Genomic DNA, 24377 nt, shown 5'->3' with positions numbered 1-24377 from the left:
AAAATGAAAAACAGATTTTATAAAATGGGTAACTTTTGTCTTTTTTTCTTCATTATACCAAATATGTATTTCAAGGGATTTTTTTGTCATTGTTGTTGAACTATTTGTTTGACAAAAGTGACTGCATCAGCTGGCTATTAAAATACAACCTAAGCATCTGTCCATCTCTACCAGGAATAGCCAAAACAGCAGGTGTGCTGTACGCATTCCCTCCATGCTAAGGCTGTGGCAGACATCACAAATCAATTGTTGCACTCTTTTCCCCCCAGCGTGGGCAACAGTTAGACTCCTCTTTAACACACGGCAGTCCAGCCCAAACCGTAACCAGTCCTGAACAGGGAAAGGACCTGAAATCTATTTGTCTTCATACCTATATCCTTTACCTGATTTAATCTGAAACCATAGGCTCAGTAAAATCACCTATATGATGACTTTAGTCTTAACTAATTCCTCCTGAGCTTAATTGGCTGATGTCTAGAATTCCCGCAAAAGAGACAAAATCTTTCACTTCTCCCAATTAGACAAAAGGCTGGACAGCAAATACATCCAAAAGGATATAAAAATGACTTAAATGTATAGAGAAATAGAAACATTTGATTCCAGTCTCCCTCTGAGCAGGTCCTTGTGTCCCTGTTCTCTCTGGAACAGTTCTTCACTGCGTTTTTGAAGAAACCACTCTCCTCCCACCCTCTGGTTGAAGCTGGCCTCCAGGGACAGCAGAGCTCACCCGAGACACACCCACAAGGGCCAGGATGAACGTGGACCGTGCCACACCGCTCTGCTGGGTACCCGAACCCTTCTCTAAACGTGTTTTGCAGAGGGAAAGAGAAGTAGAAAGCAAAGAGCTCTGGATACTAAGGGATGTGCAATGGAAAGAGCAAAGAAAGGGGAGACAGCAACCAGAGATAAACCTCCATGACACAGAGGTCACAACTAAACTGCCATAAAATCATCTTTCATACTATGTTTTGCCTCTTTATACCAGAAGTTGCTCAACTCCTGGACTAGGCTTTTGTTTTGTTTTGTTTCAGTTTATCCCTGATAGGATTATGGTATCAGTCTGTATACTAGAGCTCTGTTAATTTAAAAAAAAAAAAAAAATGGAACAAGACTTCCAGACTCTGAAGGATTCCCTCATTCACCAAACAAGCATGGCTACCACAATGTACCACGTTGCTGCCTCTGAGAAATTCTAACACGATTCAGCCAGTGGCTCCACTGTAAGCTCCAGGAGGGCAGATGCCCATCTGTTTTATTCAATATATCGAGCACTGTTGTCTATCTGGTATCTGCTAGACAGTTCATACGTGGCTGTCAAAATCGGCTATGCTTATTTGTGCCCTCTGCCAAGTGGCTCTTATGGTGCCAAACTCAGAATACGCACTCACTTAACATTAATTGACTGATCAATGATTGACGATTGATAGTCCGACCTGTCTTTGGTTCCCTAAGTGAAGAAAGCACAATGAGTCTGCTTGATATATCTGGTATATACCAAATACACCTTACAGAAAACTAAGGTACCAAACATATATGCTAATGTGCACTTAATATATGCCTCTTATACTTTATGATATTAAAAAGAAGAAATAATGCACCAACATCCAGAAAGTTTAAAATACTCTACCTGAGTAAGTCCCACAAAGGGCAGACTAGAAATCAATAGGTGCCATAAGTGGGAGGTGACAGTTAAAGGAGGTAAACTATTAAATATCATCATGTCACTTTGGTTTCTGAGAGTTTCACTTAATAGTTTTACTAAAGGACCAGCTCAAGGGAGAATGATTTAACAAACCAGGCAGAGGTATATTTATAATAATCCCTTTCTCATAAATGGGTCAAAACTTTCCAAGCATGTTCACATCCATGATTTCATTTGCCCTCACATCTTTGGGATGGAAGCAAGAATCATTATTGGTGGTCTATAAAACATAGATGCAAATTTCCAGTACTGGCAATAAGGCAGACCCAAATTCACTGTTTCTACGAGGCAGAGGAATGCTGAACAATATCAGCTGACACAAAGAAAGGGGAGTCCTTAGTCCCAGGAAGGAAGAAAGAACATGAAGCCAAGTACTGAGCCGAGGCACTGCGGCTGGGCTGGCCCTGGAGGCTGCAGGCCCAGGGCTGGGGCTTCAACATCTGCATGGAAGGAGATGGAGCTAGGGACCCCACAAAGCCAAGAATGGAAACTGAGGCCTTGGCCAAAAGCCAAGAACGTGGGAAAAAATCCAGGCTAAAACCTCTGCCCACCCTCCTGAGGAAAAGATAAGGAGGTATTGATTGGCACTTTTCCTATTGTCTTAAAATCCCAGGTAAGGCCCCAAACCAAAGAGCAATCAATGAGAAGTACCCCTCAGACAACAAAGACACTGGATAGATATCTTGCTGCAAAACTAAGAGGTAATCAAACTCCTCTTTCAACCTTCCCCCTTCACCACCCCATCCAGCCTATATAAGCAGAGGACTAGAAACCGGAGTCCTAGAGGTAGCAAGGTGCGGGCTGTGGCAGAGTGTGCTTCCCCAACCCTCCCCACAGTGCCAAGGGCGGTGAGAACCAAAAGGAGCATCTCTTGAGATGGGAGTGCCTGCAATAAAAAGAAACCATCCTGTCACCCCCCCAGGCCAATGTCTACTAAGGGACAGGACCTATGTACCCACCCACATGTACAGAGCAGAGGGCTACTCTCAGGAAAGCACTAACCTGTGTCTTTTAGAATCTGGGGGTGCACTCAAAAACCAAGGGACAGGGCCTCCCTCCTGCTTCAAGAATTCTCCAGAACTGGAGCACTTCAATAGACAGGGTAAGGAAAAAGGGTAACAATGGGAAGGAGCCTGCAACTCTAAATTTTAACTAAATACAACAGCCTTTACTGAGCGGAATTGATGACCCTGATGTGGCATGAACTGACTGGATGCAAGCCTCTGTAAAAGACTCACCCACGAGGGCTGCATCAGCGTAGAGAGGCTGTGAGAGTCACAAGGGGTCTGGGAGATGCCATCTCACCCACATCAGGGGACTGTGTGCTCTAAAGGACCCCAAAGGGACCATCAAATAACCCACAAAAAGAAAGAGCTGGTGTTGGGATGACCACCATAGCAGAGAACATGACAGCCAGCCAATGTCAGGTACAAAACAGCACCAAGGAGAGAAACTTGACCCCCATCTCCTCTAAGTTCCTCTCCTCTGTCCTAATCCTGGAAGTCCAGAAGTAGGGGAGAAGTGGAAGAACCAGAAGAAGAAAGGGAAAAACTAGGTCATGACACTTCTCCATACAAATCTGAAAGCCAGGGGTAAGGCCTGAAATAGTCTATGGACTTTTTTAATATTTACAACATGAGTCCTAATTATTGAAATGAGACTATTCTAATAACTGAATGTGAGTGGAAAGCAAAGACAAGCCTGAGAAAATGTGAAAGAACAGGGAAGGGAGATCCAACTGAGAGGGTCTGAAAGCAGCAATGGTAGAAAAATTAAAATGTTTCCTGTTTGTATGAGTCAGTTCATTATATATGCATATTCCACTGATCTCTGACTGAGATTCTGGGTCTGAATACTTTTTTCTCATGATAATTAAAGCACCGGTATGCTGTGGGCACTTCAAGTCAAGAAGCAAATATCAAAAACTGTTTCTGGACAACTGAAACCACCAAGATTACCCACCAGTGGCAAAAGCAAAACAGTAGTATTGCAATACCTCCATAACTCAGAGTACTTAGAACCTTATGGGAAAAAATTCACAAAGAAGATGGACTCACACTTAATATTTATATGCCACAAAAGGAAATGATCCACCACCAGTGAAAATCAGTAGATACAGGAATTGGGATAATCATTCCACAAGGGCTGAAGTAGATAAAATAATTTTAAATAGACTTTAAACATTTTATATTTATGAACTATATATAATATTTATAGTAGTTATGTATTTTTAAATTATTAACAATCTAAAATATGGAATAGAAACCAAAAGGGGAAAAATACACTATGGAAAAAAAAAAAACAAACAAACTTTGAGAAAGAAAATAGAACTTTTAGAAATAAAACAGGAATTAAAAATAAAAACGCATTTAAAGTTAAACAGGGGTGCACACACAAAAATAGACTCAAAATGGATGAAGGACCTCAATGTACGAAAGGAATCCATCAAAATCCTTGAGGAGAACACGGGCAGCAACCTCTTCGACCTCTGCCGCAGCAACATCTTCCTAGGAACAACGCAAAAGGCAAGGGAAGCAAGGGCAAAAATGAACTATTGGGATTTCATCAAGATCAAAAGCTTTTGCACAGCAAAGGAAACAGTTAACAAAATCAAAAGACAACTGACAGAATGGGAGAAGATATTTGCAAACGACATATCAGATAAAGGACTAGTGTCCAAAATCTATAAAGAACTTAGCAAACTCAACACCCAAAGAACAAATAATCCAATCAAGAAATGGGCAGAGGACATGAACAGACATTTCTGCAAAGAAGACATCCAGATGGCCAACAGACACATGAAAAAGTGCTCCATATCACTCGGCATCAGGGAAATACAAATCAAAACCACAATGAGATATCACCTCACACCAGTCAGAATGGCTAAAATCAACAAGTCAGGAAATGACAGATGCTGGCGAGGATGCGGAGAAAGGGGAACCCTCCTACACTGTTGGTGGGAATGCAAGCTGGTGCAGCCACTCTGGAAAACAGCATGGAGGTTCCTCAAAATGTTGAAAATAGAACTGCCCTATGACCCAGCAATTGCACTATTGGGTATTTACCCTAAAGATACAAATGTAGTGATCCAAAGGGACACATGCACCCGAATGTTTATAGCAGCAATGTCCACAATAGCCAAACTATGGAAAGAACCTAGATGTCCATCAACAGATGAATGGATCAAGAAGATGTGGTATATATACACAATGGAATACTATGCAGCCATCAAAAGAAATGAAATCTTGCCATTTGCAACAACATGGATGGAACTAGAGCGTATCATGCTTAGCGAAATAAGTCAAGCAGAGAAAGACAACTATCATATGATCTCCCTGATATGAGGAAGTGGTGATGCAACATGGAGGCTTAAGTGGGTAGAAGAATAAATGAAACAAGATGGGATTGGGAGGGAGACAAACCATAAGTGACTCTTAATCTCACAAAACAAACTGAGGGTTGCCGGGGGGAGGGGGTTTGGGAGAAGGGGGTGGGATTATGGACATTGGGGAGGGTATGTGATTTGGTGAGTGCTGTGAAGTGTGTAAACCTGGTGATTCACAGACCTGTACCCCTGGGGATAATAATATATGTTTATAAAAAATAAAAAATTAGAAAAGAAAAAAAAAAAAAAGTTAAACAGGGGTGCATGGGTGGCTCAGTCAATTAAGCATCCAACTCTTGATCTCAGCTCAGGTCATGATCTTGGGGTCCAGGGATCGAGCCCCACCCTAGGCTCCCTGATCAGCAGGGAATCTGACTAAGGATTCTCTCCCTCTTCCTCTGCCCCTCCCCCTGCTTGCTCTCTCAAATAAATAAGTCTTAAAAAAAATAATAAATAAAGGTTAAACAGCAATTTAGAATGAAATGAAGAAAAAAAACTGGTGAATTGGAAGATTGAGCTGAAGAAATTACCCAGAATGTAACAGAAAGAGATAATGAAATATAAGATACGAAAGTGCACTTAAGAAAAAAGGTCCAATGACAAAGATCAATATATTTTAATAGTAGAGTTCCAGAAGAATAAAATAGAAAGACTGGGAGAGAGGCAATATCTGAAAATGACTGAGAATTTTCCAGGCTGGAGAACAATATGCATCTGTAGACTGAAGCATCCCACCAAGTCTCAAGCAAGATTTTTAAAGATTATGTATTAACTCAACATTGTAAAACAGCATAACACTAAAGTCAAAGAGTATCTTTTTTTAAAAGTCAGAAGAGTAATTCAGACTTACAGCAGATTTTTCATGAGCAACAACAGAGTCCAGAAGAAAATGGAATTATCTTCAAATTGCTGAAGAAATAGAACTGCTAACACAGAATTTTGTACCTGCCATTATTCATGAGTGAACTCAAAAGAAAAAAAGACAATGTCAAACAAAGACTGAAGAGGTTTGAAATCTACCAGCATAGACCACTGCTGAAAGAACTACAAAATACTTGCTTCCATACTAAGGAAAGAAACCTAGAAGGAAGAAGAGAGTGAGAGATGAAATAGAGCTCCCTCACAAAGACCTCCTTGGGAGCAGGTCTGAATACTTTGTCACATCTATAATATGTAAAATACAGCATCCCCAATTCAAGACCCCCCTCAAGGCCAAGAAAACACAGGACATCCCCATGCCTTTAAAGTCCAAAGCCCTTTCTCTCTGGTACTATTTCTGAACTCACAGAGCAGAGTTGTCTTACATTCTTCCTTCACCACCCCAAGACATCCTTTCTTAGAGAAAATCTGGCTCAGAAATATTCTTTATGCATTTGAGCCTACCCACAATTTCCCTGTGCACCTGACAGTACATAAAGGACTAGACACAAAAAGTTTTCTCCTTCTGTACTTTAATTAATCCCCATGAAATATTCAACTATGTCATTTATCAGTGAGGCTAAAAGAATAAATGGATTCTTTTTAAAAAATATTTTATTAATTTATTTGAGGGAGAGAGTACACAAGCAGGGAGAAGGGGCAGAGAGAGAGGGAGAAGCAGACTCAGAACTCGATCCCAGGACCCAGAGATCACAACCTCACCCAAAGGCAACACTTGACTGAGCCACCTAGACATCTTAAGAATAAACAGATTCTTAATGGGGGAGGGAGGGTCAGGGTGGTAACAGAAGCAGATTCTCAGACATAGGGAAGTTAAATGATCCAACAAAGTTCCAAAGCAAGAGGTTGAAGTCCATCAAAACCCAAGGTGTCCTTGTGCCCAGATATGTCTGCACCCTGTGATGATATGGTATCTTTCAGAGGTTTCTAACAAAGGCACACCACTCTTTCCTCCCCTCTGCCTCTTCTCTGTCACACATGCATGCACTTACACACATACACATACCACATGGAGATCTTTGTCAAAGAAGTTGCAAGTATTTGGCCCCCAAGGGTTGGAGGAACATTTCCTTAAGACTCTCTGCTTTAGAATTTCTGTTCATTTACTTCTGGGCCTTAAAAACACAAGTTAGATGACCTTTATTGCCTTTTTATCCTCCCTCTTTCAAATGGACCATGAACTAATTGTAACTCTCAGAAGGCACCAAAGTGTGCCTGTCCCTGGGCCAAGTGGGCATAAACATGACTACACACGGTGCTATCTGTGGATGTCTCCAAGAGCTGTGCCTACCTCTCAGGGACAGCAGGCCTGTTCCATCCCTCCATCCAACTCAAGAATATTTTTTATGGTCATTTTCTTCTTCAGGTTCTTCTTTTCTCCTTCATTCTAGTTGAGTCAAGTCAAAGTCTAAGGAAATATCTTAGGACAAGTTGTCTAGAAAGTGCAATAGGCACTGAGGAAACCTGTCCATCCAGACCCAGCCCATTCCACAACTGATACCCTCAGAGGAAAGTTGTGCATTCTGCCCAAGTTTCCCTGAGGTGGAAAAGGGAAAATCCCAAGCCTTGCTGCCCAGATCAAGCAAGAGAGCAAGGGTTCGGGGCGGCGGTGAGGGGTGGGGGGGTGGGCGGTGGTCAATGTCATCCTGAGGTTCTCCAGAAGAAGGCCAAATTCAGCAAATGGTTTCCCAGACAAGGCCAGACTGGGTGAAACAGTGGCCAGAGGACGGGTCAGGCCAATTCCCAGAGGTTTCTGGACAGGCAGACAAGCAACTGGTGCCACTTCTGTGGCTAAGAAAGGCAGAGAAAAATGTGCTTCCCAGTAAAGACTTCATCCTTGTCCCTGGGGCTCTCCCACAATATGGTCAGGTCTGTGAAGAGGTGGGGTACAGGATGGGTACAGGGAGCTAGAGAAAAAGGACAGAACTTGGGACCACTGGACTCTCTATACATTTCACCATAGTGGTCAGTGAAGAGAACCTGAATGGAAGTGCAGGGGCTTAGCTTCCCCTCCTCAAATCACCAGGCCTTTGCAGCCGCTGCCGCTTTCACTGCCCCTGGGTAAGTCTTTCCCATTCACAGATGGTGCCTTTCAGACCTCTTACTAGAGTCCCTGCATGCTGAGAAGGACTGGGATAGAGCCTGAGGGTACCTCCTGATCATTAACTCTTTCTTGGACCAAGCACAACGCAGCAGAACATTATTCCATGGCATTCAAAGAGTGTTACTGTTCTTGGCACCAGAATTTAAATCCTTTCTTAAACATTCAGAATATCATAATTTTCTTGACTGCAGGCAAATCTAGGCATTGCACGCTCAAATAGGATCCAACCTGAGATTTGGTTTGTAACAGTGGTTTATAACATTTTTGTTGTGAGGTTATGAGAGGGAGGGGATAAAGAAAAAATAATAAAATGTTCCGTTCTCAGGAATTTGATATACTGACATAATTATAATGATATAAAATCATAGAGTTTAATACTCCACAAAGGCTAACCAGTTCTCCAGAGAACCAGTATCATAGGCTGGGAAGCTTATCTGGTGTGGAAAGGAAACATGAGAAGACAGGAGTGGGCAGGTCCCACAGTCAGGTCATTCTCTATGTAACCATCCTTAGGCTGGCTCTTCTCATCTGAATTGTCCAGAACACTCCTATCCACTGTTGAGCATGACTGAGGCCAGCAGGTCAAGCTCCTTGTCCATGATGCCTAAGACAGTGTGTCACAACCTAATGTTTGAGATCCTCCTCCACACCAGTCCTGATGTCACCCACTCCCTTCCATCCTTGTGTTGAACATGACCTCTGTACTCTGGAACATGCACTCTCTTTTGTGTCAATGCCCACAAGGTTCTCAGCAAGCCAAATTGTGAATGCTTCAGTATATTTTGTCGCCATTCACCTACCTTCCACACACATGCATCCTAGCCCACCACCTTCTACCAACCCTTCTTACACTGCCATCATCCCCTCCACCCTGGCTTCCCAACTTCTTCATGTTCTTATGTTCCCCAGAAAAAGTCCACCTGCTCCTCTGTACATTCACTCAGCACTCAAGAGGCCAACCAGCTATCCAGACAAATGATCTATGTGAACAGAAGCAGGCTAGAAGATTCAGACTCATGTATCCTATGAAAATTATGTGTCCTAGAACTTCTATGCCACCTCGATTGTCAGAGGCAAGCACCTCCATTCTTCCACACCAACTCGACCTTCACTTATCTCTGGCACCTTGACCTAGTTAGTGCCTATCTCACTTTAGCAAACTCGGTTCTGGGGAACATTTCTCTAGGACTGCTGACCCCTAACTCATGTTTCCTGACCTCAACCACATTCCCTTTGAGACTTAAGAACCCTTCCTGGTATCTTTGGGATGTCCCATCATATTTTCGACTGTGTCTTCAAGCTCTGACTATACTACAACTGCCCTCACCTGTGTCAGGATCCAGCATTGCCATCTCTGAGACCCATAATATCTCCTTTTTCAACTCCCCCAACACCACTCTATATTGTCTCATCCTCTGCTCACTGTTGGTCTACCTCTGAACTGTACCTCCTTGGCTAGGGTTTAACCTCCTGCTCCTGCCCCTCACCCCACTACCTACTGCCTTCTTCCAGATCTGCTTCATCAACAGCCCCCACTTCCATGTGCAGTCTCTCATGGGCCAACAAATCCATCTCTTCTTTTCTCCTTTGTAGTCAAAACTCTTGAGTGGTCCACATGTGTCTCCCATCACACCCCGCCATGCCTATAGAGTCTCACTGACTGCAGTGATCACTCTGAGCCCATTCTCAAAGTCCACTGCTGCCACCCAAATCATCAAATCTAGTCAGGTTTTCTCAATTCCCATCTTCCCTACCCACTTCTCCACTCCCTACTGGTAGCAATGGCTTTCTTCCACCCCCCTGACCATTCTGGCTCCATCTGCTCCATTGTATGCCACTCTTGTCCTTGAATGTAAGGACTCAATCTCCAGCCCCTTCATCATTTTCTTCTCTCTGTTCCCTCTCCTAAATAATTTTATCCATTTCCACATCTTAAATATCACCTTTAAATGAACTCTAGTTCTGCACATATGCTGGCTATCTTCCACTTACCCTCCAAATCCCCCCTCTACCTTTCCCACCTAGACAACAGCAAAGGGTTCCCTTGCCCTCTGGCTTCTGTTAAGAAAAGCCCTTCTTCCCTCTCACACCTGGACTATGGCCTCAGAATTGTATCCCACTAGCAGTCTAAGCACCCCCACCTCATCCTTTACCCCACTATCTCCCTAGTCTTCTGGAAGAGGAGCTCTGACCACACCACTCCTCACTCAAACACTATAAATGGCCTTCCACTGCCTACCAAATGGGATGCAAGCCCTACAGCCTGACACAAGGGCTCTCCACATGTTACTCTTTTGCTGCCATCCCCACATTCTCTCACATCTCCCAGTACATAACCTGTACTCTAATCCAATTCAACTCACTCTTCCTTTAAAATCCAATGAATAAGGTGCCTCGTTAGCACAGTAGGTAGCGCGTCAGTCTCATAAAATCCAATGAATATGCCTTTCAACATATTATTGACTATACTGTTCTTTCTGTTGGGAATGTACACCCCTTCTCTCTACACTATTTATGTCCACCCTCCAAGACAGCTTTGTCATCACATTTATATATGCTTTCTTTCTCCACTTACTCCATCTAACTGTGTCGCTCTCCTTTAAACCTGTAAGCTTTTCATCTTTACCTCCCTGTAACGTCAAACTTTCTGCCTTGTATCTTATAGGTGTATCTGTAAACTTGGGTGTGTATCTTACCTCCTACTAGACTATATACTCCCTAAAGGAAGGGATAGTCGAGAGCCTGCAATCTTGAAGGTCTCCTTGAATCTAGAGATCCCAAGAGCAAATTGCCTTACAGATAACAGTTGTCATAACTTTCTGTGAATGACCAACCATCCAAATTCTGGAAAGGGGAAAAAAACAACTTAAAATTATTTTCATCACAATTGGCATGAAACATCCCATTTCAGGGACATGTCACAGTCAACTTATCTTAGGAAAAGGTTTCTTATCTCCTGATCTTTCAGACAGCTGAGCATAGGTCAAAAATTTTCCCTATTAAATAATTGAAAAAACAAAGCCACAAGATCCTATCCAATGCAGACCAAATATGAGATCTGAGTCACTATAATCCCCTCGGATTAGAACTTGGAACCCCAAGCTGACCTGGCCACCCAGACATGACAGCAGAGGCTCTAACCTTGAGAAACACAAGGTAACACTTTAGCTCTGGACAGTGGCCAAAACACACCTGTAAACAGGATCAGGGAAGGGATGTGAAGGCAGAGGCTAATAGGGAAGAATGCACTCATAGTTAGAGTAAACCAAGGGTATTGGTCTTCAAAGTGACCTGCTTCTTCATCTTAGCATACTGAGCTCTGCTAATCTGAGAAAGACACACACACACACACACACACACACACACTCACACGGAGATATATATTTATGGCCAGGCTGAACCCACTAGAGAGCTTAGTATGAGGCAAAAGATGCACAGGCTCAAAGTCTAACATAACATATTCTTTCAAAAAAATTAAAACTGATGAGTTTTTTTTTTTCCATCTCTAACTGGCAGGTTGTTGAAATTCTGAGTCCATCTTTCTTTATCTGAAAATCTGGGAATCATAAAACTTGTCCCACGACTTCAATGGATTTTTTTTTTTTTTTTTTTAGATAAAGTAGAAGACATGAAAAGGACTTAAAAGAGTATTTTAAACAATCAAAATGTAAGGGGATATTGTGAATTTTAGGCAAAACAATTCCCCAAAACAAAAGCCACCCCAAGATTGGAAAGAAGCATCCTAATCATTAATTGGGCCATTACCCCCAGCACAGAGCCATCAAGTGTTAAAAATTTCCCTTTGCTTAACCACTCCTTTCTCTCTTACTCCCCTCTTGCTTTTCCTGATTCTCTCCCTTGCTTCTTTTCCATCACACTCCCCTCTTGCTTTTCCTGATTCTCTCCCTTGCTTCTTTTGCATCACACTTTTTTTCCTTCCTTGCCTAGACTTCAAATGGTGTGAGGTCTAGCCAAGAGCCTCCAGGCAGCTCCAAAGCTGGGAGACAGAGACCACATCAGCCAAGCTGAATGGCCTTCCCACCAGGAGGATGCAACCCACCCACACAGCAGGGGGAGGCATCCTCTCCCAGGGTCCTCAAGGTTGTCAACTGGATCCCGCTCTCCACAGGCATGGGTGCCCCTGGACCAGACAAACAGACGGAGAGATGGAGACAGACTAAATAGCTTTGTCTTGTCAAACAACCATTTCCCGTCAAGTCACAAAGCCCAGTCGGCACAGAGGTAAAAGCTGAACTGGATGGAGAGACCTTCATTATTTTTTTGGAACGGAGGCGGGATCAAAAGACAGCTGCTAGATTGTTAAATACCTAATTAGAGTAGAATTTCTGATATAGGCACCAGCCGCCCAGAGAAAATACTGGATTCTCATTACTGACACAAGGGAACTCACTAATACTATATTCTCCTCTGCACAGGATTCAAACTTGGGGAGCCACACAAGAAATGGACTCTTAGAGTGAAAAAGTCATAATTCAGACCCAGCAATTTCGCTCCCAGGTACACACCCGGAAGAAGTGAAAATGAGGATTCAAGCACATACGTATATCCCTATGTCCTTTGCAGCATTGTGCACGAGAGGGTTTTCACAAGCCAAGTGTCCATCCTCTGATGAACCAATAAACAAAATGAGGTATATACTAAAAATGGACTATTATTCAGTTGTGAAAAGGAAGGATGTTCCGACACCTACAACAACAGGGATTAACCTTGAAAACATACTCAGTGAAGTAAGCCAGGCACAAAAGGCCAAGTGTTGTACAATTCCCCTTATATGAAATACCTACAGTAGGCACATTCATAGAGACAGAAAGTAGATCAGATGTTACCAGAGGCTGAGAAGGGGGAGAAATGGGGAGCCCTTGCTTCGTGATTACAGAGTTTCTGTTTGGAGTGATGAAAAGGTTTTGGAAGTAGGTAGGGCCCATGTTGTACAACACTGTAAATTAATGCCACTGAACTGTAACGCTTGAGAATGGTTAAAATGGCAAATTTGGTTACATTTATTTTACCATAATAAAAAAAATGTAAAGGTCATCATTCACATCTTCTTCAACTATCAATAGATATGACTCGTAGACTTAGCTTTAGTGAGACAGTTAAAAGAAATAAATCTGAAAGCCATTCTTTCCGCAACTGAAAGTGCTTAATCTCACCTCCAAATGACACCTAAAGTCCTTAACTAATCTCATGCTTCCTTTTAACTGAATCATCTATCATACAGATTGTCACGACACACCTAGTCCTGAAATGCGTGAGATGTGCTGCCGACAGCTAGACTACACAGATGAGCTCCAATTATAGAATTATTATTGCTCACAATAATGCATGAAAAATCCATACAGAAAGAAAGGAAATGCATGACAGCCAGGGACCGACAGTGGGAGGAGGATGGGGAGGGTGGAGAATGACTGCCAGTGGGTGGGGGCTTCTCTTTACGGGGATGAAATGTGCAGGAATTAGACTGTGGGGACAGCTGCACAACTCTGTAAAAATACTAACCACCACTGAGTTGTATATACTTTAAAGGGTGAATTTCACGGCACCTGAGTTATAGCTCCACAAAGATGTGATTTAAAAATAAAGAAACAAATAAATTATGTGTGAAGTCCAGGGAGTTCAGCTTGCAAGGATGGTCCCCTGAACTCCTCAGAATCTTGTTTGAGGATGGAGACTTTCCCAAGTGGGAACTACTACGAAGACATTCCAAGAACGCGTGATGAAGTGAGGCCACGCCAAGAAGTGGTCATCCCAAAGCCGAGACTGACCGGTCTAGGTCTTCCATGAAGGTCTAGAGAGGGAGCCAAAGAGCCAAAGTGTGCCCAGGCAGAAACCATGGGCACAAACGAATAGCTAGAGGATGGGATTGTGAGGAGGGGTGTGCCAAGGGAACACGAAGCAGCCACCAAAGAAGAAAAAATGTTGATTTGTTTATCCACTCCACGTGACCAGCCAAAGCCAGAGCTTCCACGGAGCAAATGCAGGCAAAGTGCCATTAGGCTAGCCCAAGGTAGTTTTCCCCAAAATGGCTGGGTAGGGTTCTTCTTTCTCCTCTTCCCCATATGGAGAAAGAAAGAACAAAGGCTTTGAAAGTCAAACAGACCTGGATTTGATGCCAGGCTTCAATATTGTCTGGGTGATCTTGACCACGATACACAAGACCTTTGGTCCTCAGTTTTCCTACCTGAAAAATATCAGTACCTGCCCCCACAGGACTGATACAAGGACAAAATGATACTCAGTGCACGAAGCCTAAAGGACATTGCTGGAGACACATGAGACATTAAATGGTAGTTATCACTCCTGCCCCATTCTAAAATATACAAAGGAAGGAGTGATACTTCAATATAACTAATCTTTTAAAATAAAAATGAAAGCATGGATGATTCCACAGATCCAAGACCTGAGGCTGGAAGGGACTCAGCTCCGTGGAAGCTCTGGCTTTGGCTGGTCACGTGGAGTGGATAAACAGCTGAACATTTTTTCCTCTTCGGTGGCTGCTTTGTGGTCCCTCGGCACACCCCTCCTCACAATCCCATCCTCTAGCTATTCGTTTGTGCCCATGGTTTCTGCCTGGGCACACTTAAATGCAAATTTTCCAGCACACTTTTTAATGATGAGATTATTTTTGTTTAGGAAACAAAAAGCTAATCTCTCACTTAAGATGTGAAAGTAAAGCCCTTTCCTATTGTGATGTGTCTCAGTGCTCTTTGGTTCCCTCTCTCTACAAACCTCTAGCACTTTTATTATATCAAAAAAAAAACCTCATTGTTGTGTTGTTGTTGTTGTTTTCTAAACCCAAGGTTTATATTAGAAGCAAAGTTTTATTTTCTAGGCAGTCTGTCCTTCTGTACTGAGGCATTGTGTTTAGGTTTGGGGAATTTGTGCCACAAAGCAAGGAGATGTTTGTTTGTCCAGGTGGTGTCCTTCCTGCTCTCAGTGGCCCTATTTCCAGACATTTGGACCATCAGAGGACTTCCGACAAGTTTGGCTTTGGACCTTAGGCTGAAGGCAGGGCGCCCTGTGCTGTGGGTGAGAGAAGAGGACAGCAGGCAGACAGCTGCTGGGCCTAAGGAAGCCCTGTGTCCCCAGGTCTTGACCCTCTGGTTGGAAACAGCAGTCCAGTGGTCCCCCATCCTGGCATCCTATGGGCCTCACGTTGGTCCATGGTTGTGAAGAACACTGAAACACCAGGCTTATCAGAGCTGATTTTTCACTTCCTTGATTATTCTGGTTATCAGCCAGACTACCTCAGCCTATTTCGTTTTGTTTTACATTTCCATCCTTGAAATTCTAAATCATGTCAGCCATCCAGCAGCACCTACAAAGTTGTCTGAATCGCTCTGAAAGTTGTTTCATGGCCCTGCTTTTTCAAACCATAGTGGTCTGCCCTCTGATAAGAATGACTGATATCTACAGCGTGATTTACACTTTCTCCCATACGGAACCTCGCAGCCACCCTGTGAAGCTGACCAGCTAAGGATTCTTATCTCCATTTTAGAGATGAAAAAACATCAGCCTTGATTCCTTCAAAACTCTCCAAGAAAAAGAGCAAGTCAAAGAATGTGACCCCGATCATTTTTCTAGCTGTAGCCTTCTTTATTTTTATTTATTTTTCTTACTTTTGCTAACCAACATCTTTGAAAGGTTTCAGTCCAACATGGATTATTTTGGAAGGACACAAACAATGCAAGTGACTGAACATGACACAATGGTCACAAAGTAAACACAGCTTAATTGAGTAATCAAGCCAACATTTCTGCCTGCAGGCTATATGGGGAGAACATTCATTTGCTGCCTGATTTTGGCGTGGTTCTCTAAAGGACAGGACACAAGATTATTTTATTTTCTTTTTAGCTAGGTTCAAGCAGGCAATACTGAGCATAGCCAAGTGGATTAAAAGAACCCTCTCCCCCTTGGCACTTTGGCAGCATGAATATTTCATGAGATTATCACAACACTATGTTCTGAAAGGGTGGTTTCCTCCAGGGATCTCAAAGGCCACATCTCTAAGGACAAGTCTAGCTCACGCCTCCATCTTAGAGCTAGAAACCAAGTCAGCCTCCAAGGCCTTCCAGTTGTTCATGTATACAATCATCAAGGCAGCCAACAAGCACTTTAGGGATGATGGGAATGACAGAGGCAGGTCCTAGATGAACTCCTTTCCATGGGTTGAATTTAAACCCCTGGTCCTTATTTAAATGTCTCCTGGGAAGAGGGACAAGGGTCCTATGAGACCAATCCCAACAAGGAAGCATGGAGAAGCTTTTGTTCTTTCAACTCAGGTGGCATCCGTGGCAGTCTGTCCCCTGGCCAGCTGCTACCCACATGTGCCATGGTCTCTACCCTGCAGTTACTGTGTGTCCCTGGCCTGGCCAACTGCAAAGCTGCCAACAATTCGTCAAGGGGAGTCCTACAGCACAGCCTCGCCTCTCATCCCCCTGCTCTTTCTTGGGAGCTACAATGAGCCTAGAGTGGGACAGAAAGGGAGCACGCAAATAAAAACAGCTCAGAGCTATATCCGTCAGCAGACGGCATAGTGATCTGAATTTTGTCAGAGCTCCTCTTGGACGGGTATGAACTTTTACTCTATGGTCTGAGCAATTTATTTTTAAATCTTCCCAGTAATAGATATCCCCACCCCATCCCCACTCTGCTTCCACCTCTAACATCTCAGGGATGATCTCAAGGCCAGTACAAAGGCAGGATTGGAGAGAAGTAGAATAGGAAGAGGGTGAAAGGTTGAGCAAGCAAAATTTTTCCAGAAACACTAAGCAGTACCCTCTTACGGGGTTTAACACCTACCAAGTGTGGTCACAAGAAAGCAGGCAGAAAAAGAGCCTGAAGATCTTGTTCTTTGTCACATCCCTGCCTGAGCAACTGACTCTAGGAGCCTCTATTTTCTCAACTGGAAACAGAGTTTGTCCTAAGGTTCCTTAAAATGCTCTGATCCTAGAAAGTAAATTCTCAAAGAGACATTACATTTATTCGATGTCTGTTTGACAAGCACTTCAAAGTTCATGAATCTAGAACCACCCCCTCCCCACCCTCTCTCTCTCTGTCTCTCTCACACGCGCGTGGTGCCAGAAGACGTTTTTAAGTGAACGTGTTACGGAGAGCAATGGTTTGGTGGGGCTTTTGGAAGGGGAGGAACTGAAGAGTTCTGGTTTCTTGCCAGTCAACCCACCCTTTCCTCATCCTCTGCTCCAAGCCAGATTTACTATTCCTTCCATTCCCTTGGTCTCTGGGAAAGTTAGGGTCTATTTTCAATCTCTCTTTGACTCCTGAGCTCCAAGCCCAAGCGGTTCTCCTTATGTCCCTTAGATCACCACTTAAATTTAATTCAGCTCCACAAGTAATAACCATGTTCCCCAAATTCCCACCCTCTCCCCAGACACCCTCCCCCCAGTCATCTGAGTCTCTTTCTGCATCCTTCTCCCGCCAGCCTGGCTCCCTGAAGCTCCCAGCCATTTCACAGCTCTGTTTAAGAGGCCCTCCTGGGCTTTCACCCACACGGCACACAGGCTAAAGGCTCTCAGGGGTTCCAAGGCTCCTGGGAACCTGAGACTCCACTCCAGTTCCCTTCTTGCTGCCTCCAAGGGCTCCTAAACCATAGACGGAAAGAAGCAAGTGTCGCTGCAGCATTTCAGGCAGGCATCTCCATTGGGTCAGTGCCACAATGAATGCACGAGCACCCATCTGGGAATTAAGACACACAGAAGACCTCTCCCATGGTACCTGCCCTTTACGTTCCAACAATCACGTTCATTGCTTCAGCCCTCCATTTTGCTTTTCCTGCCAGGGGTTCAGTGAAAGCCTATGGACCGGCTTTGAAACAGCACTGAAAATCATCCCATTTTCCCAGAGGGATCCTGTCACTTTTACTTGTTTTATACAGTATCCAACCCTGAGGTACATGTAAACAGGTGTTTACTAAATTATTTTAATAATGACAGCCATGGTTTGGAGTGTTGTTTCATTATCAGAATGTTTAGCACTCATGTTGCTAAATATTTAGCCCCTGATATTTTGCAAAACAATTCCCCGGGCCTTTTTTTTTTTTTTTTTCATCAGTCTTCTGTTCTCCTCTCGTGCCCAACGTTCACTGAGGCAACAGTGAGGACGGGATCTCAAAACAGACTAAATCAGTGTGATTATTTTTGCTGGTTTGTCTTGTCGTTAAGTCTTCAGGTGTTTCCCCAAACAATCTATCCACTTTCTTTAGTCTGTGTTGGAAAATAAAACCGTCTCCTGCTTTTGAATGCTGAGCAAGGGTTTCAGAGTCTGGCAAGGGGGCAGAGGGATGACACAGGCTGACCTGTCCCGACCACCTCACAAACGGCTGCCTCACTGGGCAGCGGGAATTACTGAAAAAGAAGAAGACCCTATGGGGCACTGAGTCACCCCTTCTTAACATGGTGGCAAGGGCTCCTCAAACCTCAGAGAGTTTGCCACAACAACTAAGAAAGCCAAGTGAAGTAAGGGCTGGAAACACCAGGAGCTAGAAAACATCACTGAAAATTAGAACGAATCTCAGTTACTGCCTAACCTGGGTCTCCGGAGCTTTTCTGCCATTACCCAGCAGGAGCCCAGCCAGACTCATAAACAGAAATCAGCTGTGAAGTGTACCCAGTTGTTTTTGTGTTTTTTTCCCTAATAAAGTTAGAAAAATGTCTTCTTGCCTTTGAGCCGGCAAGCTTTGTAACCCTATAGGTTAGGGTTTCCAAATCCCAAATTTCTGGTCACCTCATGCTCCACTGGGCTTGGGAAGTAATAGCCCCTCTGGTGACTAAACCGTCTATGGTAAATCAGGGAGAAAATTAATATATGGCCATAGCAAGTTGGGATAATCGCCCAAAAGGCTCCCTCAAGACTCAGTAGAATGCTGTCTGTGCAAGAGGTAAACAGGAGTCTGACAGGTAAGAGTGTGTAAGAGTGGGAGAAATCCAAAGTGGGTTTGCATTGCCAGAGGGTGGCAAGGTCACTGAGGGGCTCAAGTCACCTGGTTGCGGCGGGGGGTGGGGGGGCGCTCTGGTGTATGTGGTAGCATGGAAACACACACTGGTCTTTGGGGTTCTCTGCACTGGAACAGGGATGAGCGTAATCAAAGCATCACAGCACACGAAATTCTCTACAAACCCTCCCAGTAACTTTCCCCACCAAACCCAATGGGAATGCCCCTTTCCTGACTCCTAAGCCCTGGAGCGCCACCTACTGGGAGAGGCAGAAAGCACATCCACCTTGGGTCTTCCTGCATCTGCACTCATTCCTTCATGGGGACATGCACTCACCCGTCATGTATTATGGGTTTGGAATGAGCGGGGACCGGTGCTAGGAGTGAGGACACAAAAATCAGCAGGGCCTCGAAATCCCCATTCAGCGTACTTCGGTATAAGTCCAAGGTCTTATATACATAGAAGAACCCACCTAGGGCTTTTTTAAGTCAAAGAAAAAATTGCAGGAAGAGTTCAAGTCATCACCAAGACTTGATGACTTGGTGATGGGGCTAAGGGTTCACCACTTCATTTGCAAAGTACTATATCTAGAACATCTACCTGTAGATGTTTACCTCACTTCACATGAGGTAAAATGTCCAAACAGTCTCAGGGGACTTTATTCCTCTCCACAACTTGCTGGGTCCCCAAACTGCATTAATCTTTTGTGTAATCTAAAATATATTTTCTTTATGCTGTGTGTGTGTGTGTGTGTGTGTATGTACACGCACACGTGTACCCACTTCAATACTTTTACTGTGTGTTTGATGGAAATAATGACTAATTGGTTCTTGTGATATAGTCTATTATGTATTATCCTGCTACACTGGAAAGTATCAGAGCAATACTAGCATGATATTCAGAGCCTCAATAGCCCTTTTACTCCGGTTTCCTCCATGCAGTATCCAGAGAAAGAGAAGCTAATGTCATGCTTTCTATAACCTACACAAGCTGAGGGACAAGTGACATTGTTCTATGACCATTTGTAAAGAGTTAACTGTGGGGGCGCCTGGGTGGCTCAGTGGGTTGAGCCGCTGCCTTCAGCTCGGGTCATGATCTCAGGGTCCTGGGATCGAGTCCCGCATCGGGCTCTCTGCTCAGCAGGGAGCCTGCTTCCCTCTCTCTCTCTGCCTGCCTCTCCATCTACTTGTGATTTCTCTCTGTCAAATAAATAAATAAAATATTTTTAAAAAAAAAAAGAGTTAACGGTGATCACCATTATTATTACTTTATTATGATGATTACTATTCCACTGTATTGCTAAGTAGTTAAAAGAAAAGCACAGTGTGTCTTCCACTCCCAGAACACATGTTTCTCCCCTCTGCCTTGTCTCCAGCAGATAAGGGACATTCTGATGTTTTATTTGCTAAATGGTTGACTATTAAGAAACTCATTTGCTAGCTGGAGCCTGCAATGGAAAATCAGCCCAGAAAAGTGGGAGGTTGGCGTGGGACCAGAGCAGATGGGGCACGAGAGGTGAGGCAAGGCCCACATGAGCCACTCCCAGCCTGAAACCCAGGGTCGACAGCCAGTCCGTCAGCGAATCTTCAAGATATTCCTGTGCATTCATCACTGGTCTCCATACCCCATCCTTCAACACACACACACACACACACACACACACACACCACCAAAAAGCTGGGGAGAAAGGGCCAATGCATTCAGTGCCTTCAAATCTGTCAGGAGGAGAAGAATGTAAAGCCCGCACTGGCAACTTTTTCAGTTCTCCACTCTTTGGTTCGTCACCATCACTGATCTGAGGTAATCATTTGGCTTCTCTTCTCTCTCTCTCTCTCTTTCTCTCTCCTGAAACTCGAGGCCCCATTTATGTCTCATCACCCCTTCCGTTATTAAACCACAGCAACCCCTTCCTCGTAAATATTCGTGCTTTTCCAGGTCAGCCTTCCCTACCTCCATCACCCTCCTTCTCTCCTCCTGCAAAAAACCAGTACCGGCCACCAAGGAAAGGGGGATGGGGAATGGAGGGGAGACAGGAATCCTGTGCTTTTTCACCTGAAAACTGCATCCAGGAATGGAGGCAAAATTGCTCCCGTGAATTATATAATCACTGCAGCTTCAAGGGAGAGAACTGGAATTCAGGTTGCCATAGTGTTTGTTGGCTTGTTGCTGGAAAAGCAGAGCTCCTGGCCACGGCTCTCTGGCTCCTATCCCTCCATCTTTCTCACAAACCTCTCCAGGGTCACTGCTCCTACTTTTAACGTGTGATCCCTGCATATGTGTGAGGTGGGGGGAGGGGATGCAGGGGGACAAAGGGGCAAAAGAAAGGAAAGGCACTAAGAGGGGGTTTCTCCTGCACTAAGAGGGGGACCTGGTAAACTAGTGAAGATTATCGTTAGGTGAATAACAATGCTTACCACAGTATACTGCCATTGTTAGTGACAGTAAGGACAATACTACTGAGCTCTCCTCAAGGCTGCTCATGCTGAGTTGAGAACCTGGAAGGGAGATATCCATCCCCACTCTTCACAAATATCACCCTTTCCTTTGTGTTTCTCACCCTCAAGCTCCTAATGCATCCACTGCTCCATCTGCTAGGAAGGGGACAGAGGACAGGTGACAGATGGGGTCATGGCACAGAGAAATCCAGGGACAGAAGCTGCCCTTATGACAAAGCCCTGGCTCACCAAAGAACCCATGGCCCTTGACAAAATTATTTCTACCGGTGGGTCAAAATCCACACACTGCCACCCCAGCTGGAAAGCAGAGGGGCAGCTAGCTCCAAAATCAGTTTCAGGTTGGACAGAGACCAGGCAGGTAGCTCTAAAGGACGGGGGCTCTGTCCCCAAATGGTGGAGATGGGGGCATAAGGAGGAGGAGGCCGGAAAGAAGAGATATGGAGGCAACCCCTGCACCAGGCTGGGGTCCTCAGAGAATCACTAAAAGTACCCCAGGAAGTAACAGGACCAACAGCGACAGGTAATCAGGAGGATTCAATTGACAGGAAGAGTGTAAACAGGGAGGCTTGGGAGACTGGGAGAGAAAAAGGGAAGACTACACCCAAAAGAGGCAGAGAAAGCCATGGAGACAAGACAGAGATGAAGCTGGAGGCTGCCACACTCCAGCAAGACCATCCCTCCACACTCCATCATAACCTGAGCTGCTGAGCAATGCCAAAACATAATAACTTGTTAATGGGGGGGGGGGGGGGAGAGAAAGTTTCCAAGAAGTGGGGAGTTACCTGAAAGCCTTTCCCCCTCACTGGGGGGAGCTGGTGACACTTGATGCCAAGGATGGAGATGCTGGGAAAACACTGGGCAATAGTGTGGAGCCGCGTGAGCTCGGCACACCCTTTCATTATTTCCTTAAAACATGAAAAAGCAAAGCCCACACACAGCCCGAATTCTAACTGCTTACACCCTCAGGTGCTAGCCCACATGTGGGTACGAATCAGAATACACGGGGCGTGGGTGCATTTGGGGTCAATGGCAGGAGAGGTGGGTGAGTGTAGGTGAGCCGAGGGAGAGAGGGAGATGGGGAGAGGGAGACCCAGGGAAAGAGGGAGGGAGAAAGGAGAAAGGCAGCCGGGAGAGAGGAAGAGAGAGAGGGAGCGAGGGAGACGGGAAAGAGGGAGAGAGGCGCCGAGACTCACATCTGCATCCCGGGCCCCCACCCCGCCACCTGGAGCGCGCTGCGGGAGAGAAGGGGCGCCGGCAGCGAGCGGGATGCCCGGCGGCGGCCCGGGGCGCGAGGCCGACCTGGTGCGGGGTGCGCGCGCGCGCTCCCAGCCGCGCCCCGAGCGAGGAGAAGGACCCCAGCCCCCCGGGCCCCGCGGCGCTGGCGCGGGAGCCCCCATCCCCCTCTCCCCACTCCCGCCCCGCTGGCCGGGCAGTTGGGCTCTCCAGGCAAACGCGAGAAAGCGAGGCAGAGCAGACACTTGGGGAACTTTTCCCCCTCGCCTGGAAATTCATAGGAAACACATGCTCGGGAGAAGCCGGGCACGGGGAGGGGGAGGGGCGGGAATTTTCCGCTCCCGCTCCCGCCCGGGTCCCGCCGGGCTCCCGGCCGCTAGGGCGAGACCGAGGCGCCCCGCCGCCGGGCGCCCCTCGCGGCCGCAGCCCGGGGCAACTCCGCAGGGACCGGCCGGGGGGCCGCGGGGAGCGCGCGGGGGAGAGCGGGAGAGGGGTGGAGAGGGCAGGGAGACCGGGCTGGAGCCCCGGCGAGGCGGCGGGGTCCAGCCTTACCTTGATGATTTTCCTCTGGAATGTACATCCTCGTGTTCTCATTGACCATGGACCAAAAATTGTTTTAAAAGGAAAAGAAGCCACGAAGAGGAAGAAATGGCAAAACACCCCCAAGCGGGTCTGGATTAAATCCCTCCTCCGAGGTCGGCTTTCGTGCAAAATTCAAGGAAGCCGTGGATCTGCAGTATTTCTTCTTCCTTTCTGATGATTACCTGATTCCCATTATTGCATCAAACACCAAAAACTGCTCCTTTCCACTACTGCCTCCTTTTGTGAAATTGTAATGCATCCTCAGTACATCCGGGCCCCTTCCAAGAATTTAGCACCGCACCTCTGGCGGCTACACCATTTGAAAAAAATCAATCGAGAGAGGCAGAGCAAGAAGAGGCGGAAAGGAGGGGAGTGGGGGAGCGGCGGACCCCCGGACAGGGGAGAGGGGTCCGCCCGGGCCAGCAGGGGGCTGAAACGTCTCCGCCCGCTCGTGCCAAGTCCTCCCCGAGGCCCCCCGTCGGCTTTTCTCTGTCAAAAAGATCCAGCAACTCCTGAGGGCGAGCAGGCAGGAAGAGGCGCCGCCGCCGCCGCTCCGGGCCGCGCCGCGCCGAGCGCCGTTCTGGCAGGGAGCTGTTTCTGCAGAGGCAGGGAGAGGGAGACACCGGGCGCGCGAGAGAGCGCCGCGCTCACTGCCGCCCAGCCCAGCCCCGCCGCGCCGCGCCCGCGCCCTCCCCTGCCCGCGCCCGCCCGCCCGGCGCGCTGGAAGCAGACGCGCTGAACGCTTCCAGATGTGGCGGCGGCGGCGGCGGCGCGCGGGGAGCCGGGCGCACGGCGCAGGGCGCACGGCGCGGACTTGAGCCCGAAGTTGAGCACCCGCTCGGGCCCTCGGCCGCGCCGCGCGAGCCAGCCTGCTACCCACATGACGTCAAGGGGAGCCAGGCGAGGCGGCCGGCGGGCTGAGGGGCGGGGGTGTGGGGCCGCGCGGGGCGCCCCGGGGGGAGGGACGAGGGGCGCGGGCGGGCCGGGGTGCGGACACACCCCC

The 24377-nt window shown here is 46.2% G+C and overlaps 1 protein-coding gene across 10 annotated transcripts in view; it reads right to left on the bottom strand.

Moving 5' to 3' along the window:
- Positions 1-23432, bottom strand: part of CACNA1C (calcium voltage-gated channel subunit alpha1 C) — a 641635-nt gene extending 618203 nt beyond the window's left edge. For all 10 annotated transcript variants that reach the window (XM_059403911.1, XM_059403906.1, XM_059403901.1 and 7 more), the window contains exon 1: positions 23345-23432. In XM_059403911.1, the coding sequence (XP_059259894.1) occupies positions 23345-23393 (49 nt within the window). In that variant the 5' untranslated portion in view covers positions 23394-23432. The remainder of the gene's footprint in view (positions 1-23344) is intronic.
- Between the last annotated feature and the right edge of the window lie 945 nt (positions 23433-24377).

This window comes from Mustela nigripes, chromosome 6, assembly GCF_022355385.1.
Source record: "Mustela nigripes isolate SB6536 chromosome 6, MUSNIG.SB6536, whole genome shotgun sequence".
NCBI classification, from domain to species: Eukaryota; Metazoa; Chordata; class Mammalia; order Carnivora; family Mustelidae; genus Mustela; species Mustela nigripes.
Note: the sequence above shows the minus strand (reverse complement) of the source record. Positions and strands in the feature narration are given on the sequence as shown.